Source organism: Dermacentor silvarum, chromosome 10, assembly GCF_013339745.2.
Source record: "Dermacentor silvarum isolate Dsil-2018 chromosome 10, BIME_Dsil_1.4, whole genome shotgun sequence".
Lineage (NCBI taxonomy): Eukaryota > Metazoa > Arthropoda > Arachnida > Ixodida > Ixodidae > Dermacentor > Dermacentor silvarum.
Genome location: NC_051163.1, coordinates 6,598,337 through 6,613,029, shown reverse-complemented (window position 1 = coordinate 6,613,029; position 14,693 = coordinate 6,598,337). Strand labels below are relative to the sequence as shown.

The 14,693-nt window shown below is 47.7% G+C and overlaps 1 protein-coding gene across 1 annotated transcript; it reads right to left on the bottom strand.

Moving 5' to 3' along the window:
* Positions 1–471: 471 nt before the first annotated feature.
* Positions 472–14,428, bottom strand: LOC119431202 (adiponectin receptor protein). The gene is made up of 2 exons (XM_037698672.2): positions 12,969–14,428; positions 472–643 (listed from the first exon to the last, which is right to left on the bottom strand). The coding sequence occupies exons 1-2, from the start codon at positions 14,004–14,006 to the stop codon at positions 530–532; spliced, it is 1,152 nt and encodes a 383-aa protein (XP_037554600.1). The 5' UTR covers positions 14,007–14,428; the 3' UTR covers positions 472–529.
* Positions 14,429–14,693: the final 265 nt, after the last annotated feature.

Below are 14,693 nucleotides of genomic sequence, written 5' to 3'. Positions count from 1 at the left end.
GTCCGTGGCATCGGGGTGAAGCACTTGCAGTCCGAGGAAACGTAGGGGAAGTGGGGCGAAAACTATGCACAGTGTACGGGCGGCGCGCAGCAGACGACACGCCAGGATGACGTCACGGCGCAGTAGCGCACAGCTGGCGGGAGCTCGGCGGGAGCCGTGTATGTGTCGGGCGAAGCGAGCGCGCACCTGCGCCTGCGGTTACTAGGCAACGCGAGGTGACGTCATCGCTACTGCTTCGGCGCATGCGCGGCTAGGTTGGTGTGGCTTGGTTGTTGCTAGGCAACGGCGCGGAGTTTTCTGCGGACTTCGGACGTTTCTCCTCCAGTTTTTTCGCTGTTAAAGAACATCCATAGTTTGTGCAACGCAATTGCGCGCCCAAAACGCCACTCCCTGCTTGCGTTCTTTTGTACAGCCGGCGCTTTGCGTGTCCAAACTGTCGGGGCACAAACTCTCCCGAAAGACACCAGACAGTGCTTACAAAAGCCTAGTGTTCTCCATTTATTCCCGCCACCGATGCAGCGCCGCGCTCTCAGCCCTGACACTCGCCCATGGTCAGCCGCTTCATGGCCATCTCGGTGATGCCGTGGTAGTGGACTAAGGCGGCGGCAATCACCAGGATGTGGAAGATCTGGTGGCTGTGGAACTGCGAACAAAAAGGGACGACACTCTCTGAGTGAGGCGCTGGCACAAAGGAAACGCGCGCTACATCGTGACACTTGCTCAACAAACAGAAAGAAAAAAAGCAGCAAAGTTGGATCAGCTACAGGCAGAAGGTGATGATGGTGAGCCGCCACATAACACAAGACTAAACCGCCTAAACGTATTCACATTCAATGGTGATTCAATGCCGACGCACCGCAGGACACAAAGGAGCTGCAAAGATCGCGAAAAGATCGTGACACAAAGGAACTGCAACACTTGTCACACACACACACACACACACACACACACACACACACACACACACACACACACACACACACACACACACACACACACACACACACACACACACACACACACACACACACACACACACACACACACACACACACACACACACACACACACACACACACACACACACACACACACACACACAAGGGGCCGTATTCTGAAAAACGTTCCACTTCGGCGATATTTCTTTTTCGCTTTCAGGCGCGCGATGATTGGCTGTTTTAGCAAAATTGGATGAGCTGATTGGCTGGATGAGCCCGACGTCGTTCAATTTTGCTCAATCAGCCAATCAGCGCGCGCCTGAAAGCGAAAAAGAAATATCGCCGAAGTGGAACGTTTCAGAATAGGAACGCTTACAAGAAGCCCCTTCGCAGGCGTAAATACTTGCCCCCCACGTTTAACTCAACTTTTGCGTCCCGTCGTCGAGCTTTCTCACTCGATCAGATCGTGCAGAAACAGAATCAACATACTCCGGGTCGCCGTAATGTACACATCACCGACTAACCACCAACTTAGACTTTCACGGCCTACACTTGACTGCAAGCCAGCTGCAACACACCGTTGAACGGCATGTTTTTGCTTCACCACTCAGTACAACTAAATTAATTTCTGGATTTTACGAGTCAAAACCACAATATGATTAGGAGGCACGCCGTAATGGGGGGGACTCCGGATTCATTTTCACCACCTGTTTAACGTGCACCCACTGTGCGGTATACAGTACACACGGGCGTTGTTGCATTTCGCCCCCATTGATCCCGCGACCTCGGGCTTAGCAGCGCAACGCCAGAGCGTTTCCACGTTCTGCAATATTATTTACATACAGGGTGTCCCACGTAATTTGCGCCGAATTAAAAAACAAATATTCGAGTGCCACAAAGCTGTACACATCCAATGTAAAGATGTTTGCGTCGCTTGCACGGAACAAGTCAGACAATTTTTTGTATTTCGCCTAATTACATAATTGATAATTTTTAATTGATCAACTTCTCAAATATTACATAATCAGAGCAAAATTGCCAATGAAATAATTGTAGGCCACCATGAAAAATTCCCGATCCATCTTTCTGTTACTCGTGAAAGGTTTTTGCAAGCTTGAAAGAAGCCCGCAAAAAAGCACGCAGCAAAGAGTGAAAGCAGCGCGAGGCTGCCGAGTGGGCCATTCACCGCGGGGAAAATTAAATTCTGCGGATTTACGTGCCAGATTATGGTACATGCCGTAATGAGGTACTCCGGAATAGCTTAAACCACCTGGGAACGTTCCTTGAGGTCATCTAAATGCAGGGCACCTGAGCGTTTTTTGCATGTCGGCCCCATCGAAATGCGGCCACCCTCCATGGGTACCACTACGGAAACCATACCTGCTTGAACACGATGGCGATCAGCGCAATACGCAAAGGACACAAAGAAAAACGCGTCTGTGTCTCTTGTGGTGTTCCAGAACATGTCCACAAGTGCGCTGCCTTTATCACTACGGAGCTTCTGTTCCATAACTCACGTCAGAAGACCCCGCTACATATGTACCACATCGATTATTCTAGAAGAAAGGATCATCGTTGCGACGGACTCTTTCTTTTCTTTCATCGCATTCGAAAGCCATGCAAGGAAGTGTGCTTTTCATCGTATCCACTTCCGCTGGATTACCCACGACACTCGCACTGAAGGTAACTCCAAAGTGATCGATCGAACAGGAACCGTATTGCGTTAATAATCTATCTCGCATTTTTCTTGTCACCCATGCATGGCGCCGAGTGACCGAAGCCGGCATATATAGTGGCATCGATATGGCGGACGAAGAGAACGGAAATAGAGAATACATCATTACAAGAAACGGCGATTTAGCGACAAATGCGAGAAGTGCGTTTTACGTCGCAACTCTTTGAGGTCCCGAATCCATGATTTAAACCACGTTGTAAGTTTTAAGTGTTGATCAGGAGCTCGAGCACTCGATACACGCCCACGTCAGTTGCACTGTGTGGGTGAGTAAAGGTTTCACTGTGACCGGTAATAATTAAAGAGTGCACACACACACACACACACACACACACACACACACACACACACACACACACACACACACACACACACACACACACACACACACACACACACCCACACCAATTGTGCTACGGCGACGGCTGACAATCCGTCCGCTAACTTGGGTATTTATGTGTACTAGATCTAGCCCTGGGAGTGTTAGCCAGTGCCACTCAGGGCCATGGTGGGCGGATCCTCCTCTTCGCCCTATGGCGTCACATAACACGTGAACTCGGGAGAGCAGGCACATAGCTAAAACCCCTCGTATGCTACCTAATGACATCAAGGCGAGACCCTCGCTATCAATTAGCGAGAGAGAAGAAGGGAAACCGAGGGTCTCGATTTTCGTTAATCATGACTATTAAAGCCAACAGACAATGAAGCCAAGGAAAGCATCGGAGAAATTATAGCTGCGATTAAAAGTGACATGTAGACAATAATAAAGAAAAGGGAAACGAAAGTGGCCGAAAGGGCCTACCCAGGGCTAGATCTAGTAAACATAAATACCCAAGTTAGTGGACGGATTCATATCCGTCGCTGTAGCACAATTGGGAGTGCAACGTACGCTTAACGGAGGTTGTGGTTTCCGCTTCCACGGGCGGCAAGTTATCTTTTCGTCCACTTTCACTTTCCCCTTTGCTTTATTATTTTCTACGTGTCAATTTCAACCACAGCTAATTTGCCCGATGGAAAATTGTCTGTTGGCTAACGTGGCGAGTTGGGCGTGTTGGTACATTATTACGAGAACTGCAGCGCAATAAAACACAAGGATGAAACAGCGTTCGTCGTTTCTTCGTGTCGTCCTTGTGTTTTATTGCGCTGCAGTTCTCGTAATATTGCCTGTTGGCTTTAATGGTCACACTTAAAAAAAAAAAAAATCGGGCAAGTTTGCACTCGGTCAAGCAAAGCTCAGGCACAGCCAAGCTTACTGGCGGCTACTGCTAGGTATGAACTTGGTTGCTGCTAAGGTCTTAACTTGGTTTAACTTAACTACGCACGTAGGAATGTATTCTCGAGCAATCATTTTCGGAGGTACCTGCCCTTTTGCGACATTTCGCGTGACTAGCGCTGGACGCGTGGGCGCCTACGAGCGACAGCGTTCCTGGCATGCCACAAACGCAGGCAGGCTAACCAAGGTTGGCACAATGCCAAGAACGCTGCTGCTTGCCGACGCCGAACGCGTTGGAGGCTAGCCACTCGATATCAATCGGCCAGCTTCGTTGTGTCGAGCTTTGCGCGGCTTAGTGCAAGCTTTCGCCCTTTTTTTTTTTTTCTTCCCCCCCCCCCCCCTCTCTCCTGGCTCAGCGCGCCGCGGAGAGAAGAGAGGCAGGGGTGACCGCGTGCGCATGCACGCGGTCTCCTCCTCTTCGCCCTAGGTTTCCCCCTGGTATCCTCGGTATTATATGCGGGAAACGGTGCTTATATTCATTCAAAGTACGAAACAATGTTCTGAGTGACGGGCGAGGCATGTTTATTCTGTGTAGGTCCATTACAGCCTTCGTAAAAGGTTACTCCCCGAAGCGTTACAGGGTGTCGTACCGCAGCTAATCGAAATGCTTTCCATACCCCTCTTCCTCCGGGTTGCCATGGCTACCACGGCTACGCACCACAAATTACGGCTGGCTTAAGGTAGGTCACCACCTTCGAAAACCGATTTTTTGAAAAAAAAATGGATTTTTTAAAGTTAATATTTTTAGATTCCCTGTCTATTGAAGAATATTTAGCAAAAATAATTACTTTGATAGCTCAAGCGGTTCAAAAGTTCTGGCGATTTTTCCAACCCCTCATAGATGCATCCGAAACCGAAACTGAAGGTTTCTGATACCACGGAGTCTGTTACCTCATCATAAATGTCTCTCAGAATGCATATAACGTCATTTTAGTATGCTTTAGTTTATTTTCAAGTGCAAGTCATTTTATTAGTTCATTAAAAAATTCCACTAGAGGGCTACGGGGCGATACAGCACACTCTGTTTACTTTGCGCGCGTTCGCGTGGCGTTTACGTCTGTGTCGCGTGTGCTTTTTCGTGCGCTTTTTGAACATCGTGGATTTAGCGCTATCCACTGAAGAAGAAAGTCTGTGTACTCTATGAAATATGAAAAACATGGCCACTACACGACGATGGCATGCCTGACCAGTGTCTGCTGCTGTGTGAGGAAGGCAGCACGCAACTCAGGTGGAGACGCAAAGCAGGCATGAAAAAAAATCCGTGCATCAGCTCGTTCAAAAGGAGACCGTTCCGCTTCCAAGGAGGGCCCAAGCTATGAGTCTGGTGGATTTTAGGCATTTCTGGTGTTTTTTATTACATAAACATTCATTTGAAATCTTTAAGCCCTTTTTTCTCAAAACATGTTTTTTTGCTTTGTGCAGTTGCGCGAACAGTGATAACTCTCCGTCTAATAAATATTTTCGCGTAAAATTTTGTGTGCTGTTTTGTTATACATAGAGCTGTGCATTCAAGCAGAAATAATGAAAACGAGCAGTAACTTTTTATACTATGGCCAATTGCGAAAAAAAAAAAAACACCTGCCGGATATCATCTTTATTAGTTTTTTTATGATAACGCGCCTCCGCTTTGAGATACGGTGATGATGGTGCTTAGATGCACAGACTGTTGTCCTCACTACATACCTGCCAAGTCGCATTTGAATCGCATCGACCATATTTCAGTTATGACTGTTGGCGCAACATGCATATTTCGGCACATTTTGATTTTTATAAAAAAAAAAGAATTTAAATTTTCTGCAATTTTCTGATTTTAAACATTCAAAATAGCTAAGCTTTACACACCAAAAGTGCAGTTCTCACTTTGGGACCGTTACTGTGAAAATTTTTCTCGAAGGTGGTGACCTACCTTAAACAGCTTCGCTGTTAAAAATCGAGCTCCTCGGTTTCCCTTCTCTCTCGTTCACAAATATATATACAGGGTGTCCTATCATGCACCAAGATTTAAAAATATGCAAATGCAAAAATACGCAAAAGGTTGCGTGTTCGAATCACGTACGGGTCACCAATTGTGGGAAGACGAGTGGTTTACGATCTCCCACAGTCGAACGCAGACGAAATCTCGTCCCTTGTTCGAGCCCTGGCTCGAGCGCGCGGAGCAGCGTGCTTAGGCGCCACTTCGTTATCGTCCATTAAACGCCGATGGCTCGCCATAGTACAACAGAACTACAGCTGAAGCTGTCTTTAATTTCTTAATAGAGTGGCCACGTAGGAAGTGGTTTTTTTTTACTACCTATCCCCTGCTTGGGCTGCGAGGATTGTTTCTTGTGCCTCCTCGGGACGAGCTGTAGCGGACGACGCGCGGGATTCACCAGACACGCTCGCATTGCAGAGAAGGCCTGGCAAAGGGCAGTTCCCGCCATATCAAATGTCAGCTTGTGCTACTTGCATCATGCCCAGTTTTTTGTGACCGCTATATCCGTATTTGAAAACACAATCAGCTTGCTATGTTTAACCTGCGGGCGAGGGGAAGGTCCGGATAAAGTATTATAATCTGATTAGCCGCGCCCAATGACTCGCTTGCCTCACGGGATGACATCGTTTGATTATCAAATGCTGGAACTATTTATCTCTGGACAGCGTAGCAGTCCCAGTATCTCATAACCATAAAAAATGAAACCAAACCTCTTATAGGTATAACTGTCGAATTTCATTGTGTAATCCTCACTTATCGTAGATATGTTGGTGAAAATGACCTTGTTCGAACGTGCAGAGCCATTTCAATACCAACGGAACATTGACTTAATTTTTTTTTTTTCTAAAAGCATGTCCCACTTCTGGCTTCGTCGCCTTCATTTTCAGGCTGTTTCTACATAAGAGTTACACCAATGTTTCCCGGCAGGAGAAAGAACAGCAGATATTTCATACTTGGAAGAAATGAGGGCCACTTTTTGGTGACGTGCATCGAAAAATTGAACTGTGTAGGTTCCTCATGCCAGTGGCGCACCGACGGGGGGGGGGGGGGGGGGGGGGGGGGGGTTGTAACCCCCCCCCCCCCCCCCCCCCGCTGAGGCCAACTTAACTTTTGTTTAACCCCTTTTCTTTCCTTACGCATTTGAGTACCGCAACTAAGATGTAAGACGCGCAATTGTCTGCACACTCGCAAAAAGCGCATTTTTTTTACAATTTCCCGTGAAGATATCGAAATTAGTGCTGTTTAGATGGTATTGACAAACTGTCACCCCCCCCCCCCCCCCCCTCTGGCAGAGATCCTGGGTGCGCAACTGCCTCATGCGCTGTGAAAGCAGACTGAATACCCACTTTCTCGCAGTTTTTATGCGTTATACACAGCATTAGTTGTTTTTCCCCTGGTATCCTCGGTATTATATGCGGGAAACGGTGCTTATATTCATTCAAAGTACGAAACAATGTTCTGAGTGACGGGCGAGACACGTTTATTCTGTGTAGGTCCATTACAGCCTTCGTAAAAGGTTACTCCCCGAAGCGTTACAGAGTGTCATACCGCTGCTAATCGAAATGCTTTCCATACTCCTAAAACAACAGCACGAGACACGGACTTAAAATTCCATTAAAAATAGAATTTTAAGCGCAATGCGTTGCGAAACTTTCACTCTCATGCTTTAAATGCAAGTGTTGCAAATAGAGCACTGCACGGGCTCGGGCTTACCCGAAAGCCCGGGCCCGGCCCGGCCCGTGGGCCGGGCCGGGTAGAGCAGTTTTTTCACGGGCTCGGGCCGGGCTCGGGCACGGCGTGTGCTTTTTGACCCGGGCCCGGGCCGGGCTCGGGCTTTCTGCGAGTTATTCTAGGGCTTCTCAACTCTGAAAAACATGTATTTTTCGGTGTCGGGCCGGGTTCGAGCCGGGCTCGGGCTTAAGGTAAAGGGGTGGCGGGTCGGGCCGGGCGGGTAACGTAGATTATTTCCGGGCCCGGGTCTCGCCATGAAAGTTTTGATCGGGTTCGGGCGGGCCGCCCAATGTAAAAACCGGCCCGGGCCGGGCCCGGGCCGCAAAAAATCGGCCCGTGCAGTGCTCTAGTTGCAAATAATTACTAAACCCTCGTTTTTCCATGTGTTTTCGTGCATCATACAAGATTCGTAGTTTGTTTCTCTGGTGTCTTCGGTAAACTAAACAAGGCATCTTATTTATATCTGGGGAAAATTAGGGGCATGGTATGGGCAATGTGTAGGCAATGTTCCAAATGGTTGGGTTAAATGCACCTTTTCCAGTAAATTATGTATGCAAGTGGTCCATAGTGTTATTAGTGTGTTTAATGAGCAGTGTAAACTTGGGATGGCTGTGCTGGCATAAATGCAACTACAACTGAGGTCAAATTTTTCGAACATAGGGGAAACAATACAACATTTTCATGTGTGATGCTAAATACATGTCGATCAACTGCACCTTAAAAAAAAAAAAAAACTATAAGCAAGTATTCGAAAGTATCTGCTGTTATTATCTAGGTTTCCCGATGTCCCAAGAGAACTCTGCGTTTAAGATCATTTTTACTTTGAAAGAATGGCCAGAACCTTAAGTGCAATTTGTCTGGTAGTTTTAAGGTTTCTGGCTTATTCAGTAGCGTTACGAATAATTATGAACCCTCACCTTTTTTAAATTCCTACTTTTTCGTGTCATATACAGTGTGTCCGTAAAGTCATGGTGCACTTTTGACCGATCACAGGAAAGCAACAAAACAAGATAGAAATGTGAAATCACTGAATAAAAGGAAAACTCTCCAAGTTTCCGTAGTATGATGTGCAAGGGTGCACACACAGGTGATGACGCAGCACCATGAACTGCGCCACACAGGTGGATAGGCAGGGGTTCTGTCAAGCCAAGGCCACCACGATCCTCGGATCTGACACCATTAGACTTACTTGTAGGGTTATGTGAAGCAACATGCGTACAGTGAACGTATCAACGACATTAATCATTTAAAACGGAGAATCACAGACATTATTCACTCTGTTAGCCCAGACGTCCTTGCCATGTGTGGCAAGAACTTGAATATCGTTTAAATGTGTATAGTGCAACAAATGGAGGCCACATCGAACTGCACTGAACAGGTATGAAACTTGGAGAGTTTTCCTTTTATTTGGTGAAGATTTCACATTTACATCTTGTTTCATTGATTTCCTCTGACCAGTCAAAAGTGCACCATGACTTTACGGGCACACTGTATAACGTTCACCTGGTGTCCTCGCTGAACTAAAGAAGGCAGCTTCGTAATGTTTGGTGACTGTAAGGAAAGGGTAATAGGTGATGTGTAGGTAAAGTTCAAAATAGATGGGTAATTGGGGCTTTCACAATAAATTACGTATGCAAGCACTCTAGAGTATTATAAGCATGTCTAAGGGGCGCAGAAGAATTGAGCCTGCTGCCCTGGCAGAACTATAAAAGCCACCATGACCAAATTTAGTGAAAATTGGTGGCACAATACAGAAACTCTCTCTGCAAAGTGAAATGCATTCGGATCAAACACAACCTTTGTAAAAAATTTCTTATCCAATGTTAGAGCATGCGATATGGCAGCTATCAGCTGTGCTTCCCAGTGTCCCGACATAGCTGTAGGTTACAACAGATTTATATTTTGTGGAAAGGCGATGGGGGTCTCGGTAAGTGCAATGTGCGAGAAAATTTTCATGTTCCTGGTCCAGTTGGAAGCGTTGCAAATAATTACTGAGCCGTCGTTTCTTTCCCCTATTATCAAGCGTCATATGACCTTCCTACAAGGTTTCAGCGATGGCCTCCGTGAACTAGAGAAGACACTTTGTTTATATTTGGCAAAAATAAAGGGCACGTTTTGGGCAATATGTCGGTAAACTTCAAAGACAGGGGACTAATTATGACATTTGCAGTAAACTATGCATGCAAGCGATCCTGATCAAGCAAGCGATCCTGAGCTTTAGCTTTATGAATGTGTTTTACGATCAAAGCAGAATTTATCCCGCTGCCCTGGAAGAACTGTGAACTCAACCAATTTGGTCTAGAAGCGGGAACTGAGGGGGGGGGAAGGGCACCAAGGTAAATGTTATAGCGAAGTAACGTGTGTTGATGAATTATTGCTTTTTTGAATATTCCCATTGAGAAGTGCTCCAAAGCATTACATGCGGGCAAGGTTTTAAATGGAACAGTCATACCTCAGGCAACTTTTTAAAGTATTTTTAAACAAAGTCGCACACATCTGCTGTCTTCTTTTCTTATGTATATTGCAAGTAATTTATGTTGATTGTACTTCGTTGTGTATAACCTCGACAATACTATTACCTAAACTAGCGATACATTTATGCTGTAGACTTAAACACCAAGTACAATTCTTTGTTTAATTGTAGTTGTAGCAAATGTGCATTTTTTTTTATGTGCCTGTACTGCTGCTACTTGGCGAGATTAGGGACCTCTGTGAGGCACTCATTGCTTTTTGTCCCTGTATGATCTCAAATTTTATATAGTTGCAAGAAATAAATGCAAATTTAAATAATTTTTCGGCCCCCATGGTTCACCATGTGTGGTTCATAAAAAGGTCTGTCTGTTAAATATAAGAATAACTCACAGACACATTTCCAGACTGTTTCACTTATTGTCATATATTTGCACTTAAGAAAGTGCAAATATCGACATACCAGCCAGAAACCGGACAACGTATATATATATATATATATATATATATATATATATGGTCTGGTTTCTGGCTGGTATGTCTATACTTGGGCTTTTTATGTGCACCTATGCACATAAATACATGTATATATCGTGGAGGAAGGAAAGCGTAGGAGAGGCCCCAGATAGCCCGGATGAGTTGAGTGTGTGGCGGAAGTCACGTGGCTTTTATTTTTTTTGCAGAGGAGTACTGGGACTGGTGTGCCAAACATCAACGGTACCACAGCAACTGTGCTCCTGAAGCTCTCGCTGCTGCTCTCGGCCTCTGAAACGTGAAGATTTTTCGGCCCGTGCCTTTCTCGTAGCACATTCTGTTCGCGAGACAAGTAACATCGGAGTATGGTGCGCAAGCTTGAAAGTTGTGTTTTGGGTCTACAAGCTTGCGCCCATCTGCTCCGGCAAGCTGATTGGAGGCACAAAGGCAGGTGGCACACCAACATGGTTGCACTTCCGGCTTCAAAAACGTGACCTCAGGGCCTCTCCTATTTCATTTCTTTCCTTTACGAGATATATATATAATATACACCATATCTATGTTGGGTATATATGTCATACCTGCCTAAGTCTCCCGGATTACCTGGGAGACTCGCAGATTTGGATCATTTCTTCCGATTGTACGGTTGACATGAAAATCTCCCGGAAATTGCAGTTGTGTCCCTTTTCTGTCCGCGTCCAGTGCTCTGTCAGGCCACATTGGCAAAAAGAATCCAACCCAATCCAGTTGGAAGTTCATCGCGCAAAACATTAAGAAAGTAGTAGGCAAACCCTATGCATGCACTCTTACGCTAACCGCAGAGCCGCTCCTTACTGAGTGCCCTAGTGGCCCTAGTCTCATTAAGCAAGCGAGTAAATGCCACCTTCTGCAACTAGCAACACTAGACTCTCCATCGTTCTCCTTGGCATCAGCCGCTCTGGCATTGCGTAGTGACGGTCAGTCAGTCATGGCTTTAAAAGCAAGGAGCGCTAGCACAAGAAAGTATCTTCAAGCATCTTTATGTAGTGCTCAGCCAAACTGGCACTGGATATTTTGTTGATACTACAGAGCAATGCAGAGGGCGAGCGGCAATTTAACACCGGGAAAAATACGAGGACGCAGTGCCGCTCATTCATGTGTCGCTCGTCCAATATGCTGGAAAACGTCATCCTAGCAAAATGTGAATTTTTTAACACCCGCCGTGGTTGCTTAGTGGCTTTGGCCGCTGCTAGCACGAGCTGGGGGGATGAAATCTCAGCCACGGCGGCTGCATTTCGTTGGCCGCGAAATGCAAAAATGCCAGTGTGTGCCGTCTATTGTGTGCACATTAAAGAACCTGAAGTGGTCGAAAAAGGATGTTTCACATCTGCCGCCAAGGTTTGTGAGCGGTGGCGCTGGCTAACACTCCAAGGGTTAGTTTCTAGTTCTAAAACATAAATAGCCCAGAAAGTGGAATGGAAAACGGCGCCGCGGTAGCTCAATTGGTAAGAGCATCGCACGTGTAATGCTCTTCCAAGACGTGGGATTGTTCCCCCCCCCCCTATGTGTGCAAGTTGTTTTTTCATCCAATTTCATTTGCCATTAATTTATCATTTCTTTGATTCAATTAGTGAGTACAAGTAATTTCCCCTATGTTTTCATTGGTGTCTGTGTTTGTTGGCTTCTTACGATATTATATATATATAGAAAGAAGTCGATGGCAAGCACCTAGAGCTCAATTTCCCAGAGCACCCAGAACAAAAGGCCGGACCCCGGCCAAAACGTCGAAATTAAATGTTAGTTTTTACTTTTCTATGGGCACCTGAACTTCTTTCAATTTATTAAACACCGGATCCAAAGAACTACTTCCTTCACACACACACACACACATATAATACGAGTGAGAATGAAATTCTCAACTTTGTGGTAATCGTTGCTTTATTGCCCAACAGTTTTGATCAGAGTACCGACCTTCGTTGGGTGTTACAGGCAAGTCGACAGACTAACAAAGGTCAGTCCACCGACTGAAAGTGTTGGGCAATAAAGCAAAGATTACCGCAAAGTTGTGAAAAACATTTTCACTTATTTATTGTCTGGCCCTAACGCTACTGGGTGTGTGCGATTGTGTTAAGAGAGAGAGATGATGGGGGGGGCGTCAGATCGGTGCGAGTGGCTCCCCCGCTCGAGAAATAGTTGGTACTTGGTACGCCACTTGCATCAGCGCAATCTCGTATGAGCGCGAGCGAACAAACGTGTTTGTGAGACTGAAAACGAACTTGTAAGAGCTCTTGCTAAATGTACGAGACATCTGTAAATCGAAAACAGCGGAAGAGGAGAAAGATGCCGCCGTTCCTGGACATGTGCGCAGCTGAAAGGCGTACTGGCACTTGCAAAACTCACCAGGATGTCGCACTTGCCCGGGAACCAGCGCTCGGGCACGCGCAGCGCGTAGAAGAGCGCGCCCGCGATGTACAGCGCGCCCATGAGGCAGAGCCAGCCGAAGGAGGCCTCGTACACGGCGCTCAGGAAGCCCTCGGCGAACAGGTAGTGCAGCGCGGGCACCACGCCGCTCAGCCCGAAGCCCGTGAAGACGCCGGCGCGCAGCGGCCGGTAGCGCGGCTCGCCAAACTTGTCCCACAGTGAGACCACGACGGCCGCGATGCCCAGCACCACGACCACGGTCAGGTAGATGAGCTTGGGCTGCGTGTCGCAGTAGAAGCCGTAGTAGAGCCACGGCACGAACGAGCCGATGATGAGCAGCGCGATGCCGCAGTAGTCGAGTTTGCTGAACAGCTTGCCCACTTTCTCCGAGTGGCAGCTCACAGTGTGGAAGGTGAACGACATGCCCATGCACATGATCGCCCCGGCGAAGAAGCTGGCGAACACCACCTTCTCCTGCCACTGGATCTCGGCCGAGGGCCGCGTGAGGAAGTATGTGGCCATGCCGACGAACGCCAGGCAGCCCAGCAAGTGCGTCCAAATGTTGCCCGTCTCGGTGTGAATGCGGAAGATGGAGCGGAAGCAGGCCGAGAACGACGGCAGCGGCGGCCTGTGGCCCCGGTGCAGGAAATCGTTGTCCTGCAGCCACTGCGGCAGTGAGCTGAAGTGGCACACCTTCCAGGCCTCCTCCCACACCTTGCGCACTAGCTGCTCGGCCTGTTCGGCCTCCTCGAGCACCTTGCGCACCAGGTGCTCGGCCTGCTCGGCGGCGCGCGCCGGCAGCGACAGCTCCTCGTCGACGCCGTGTTCCTCCTCGGCGGGGGTGCCGGGTGGCGCGAGCGACGACTCGTCTTCGTCCAGGCAAGCGTCATCCAGGAAGCCCTCGAGTTCGGGCGCCGCCGTGGTGGTCGCTCCACGTCGAAGTACGACGACTCCGCAGCTGCCCGAAACCGCGGCCGCCGCCGAAGCGGATGCGCCGCGACGTTCGCGCACCTCCATCGTCGCTGCTGGTAGTAGCAGCTGATCACGAAACGCTGTCGCCAAGGCCACCCGTCCGCGCTTGTCGTCAGTCACAAGGGTCCCTTCGACAACACCATGGGAATATCTAAACAATTGTGACGTGTCCCGGTCGAGCCCAGACCGCACTTGTCACCCGCAGGCCGCCGCCGCTGCTCTTCGGTGGTGCCCGGACGGGACGGCACAGCGCAATTTGGGGCGAAACCAACCCCTACCTTATCGAATGAAACACTGCGACACTACGTGCAAACAGCGCACGAGTATATCTTGACGTCAGTCGGGCTGCGCTGCCAATGGGAGAAACCCGGATAATTTTCACTAGTAACCTCCAGCTACGTCATGCGCGACACTTGCATTTAAGGGTAATTTCGAAAATTATAACGTAACTCTAGTTCACTATAAACGTAACCTACCTCCGCAGCCGCCCCAACACAATATAAAGCGCAAACTAAACTTGTTTTATCTAGAAACCTTAGCGGAAACGCGGAAACACGACTACAGCGTCCTCAAACAACGAGCGGAGAAAATGATGACATTTTCCTTGACGAAGGTATTTTTTTTTACGACGTCTTTTAAGTCTTTAAAATGTATGAATGGAGTTTTACTTATTACAAAATTAAATTTTACCACCGTGTTTTAAACGTTGAACCATGTGTCCAAAAAAAAAAA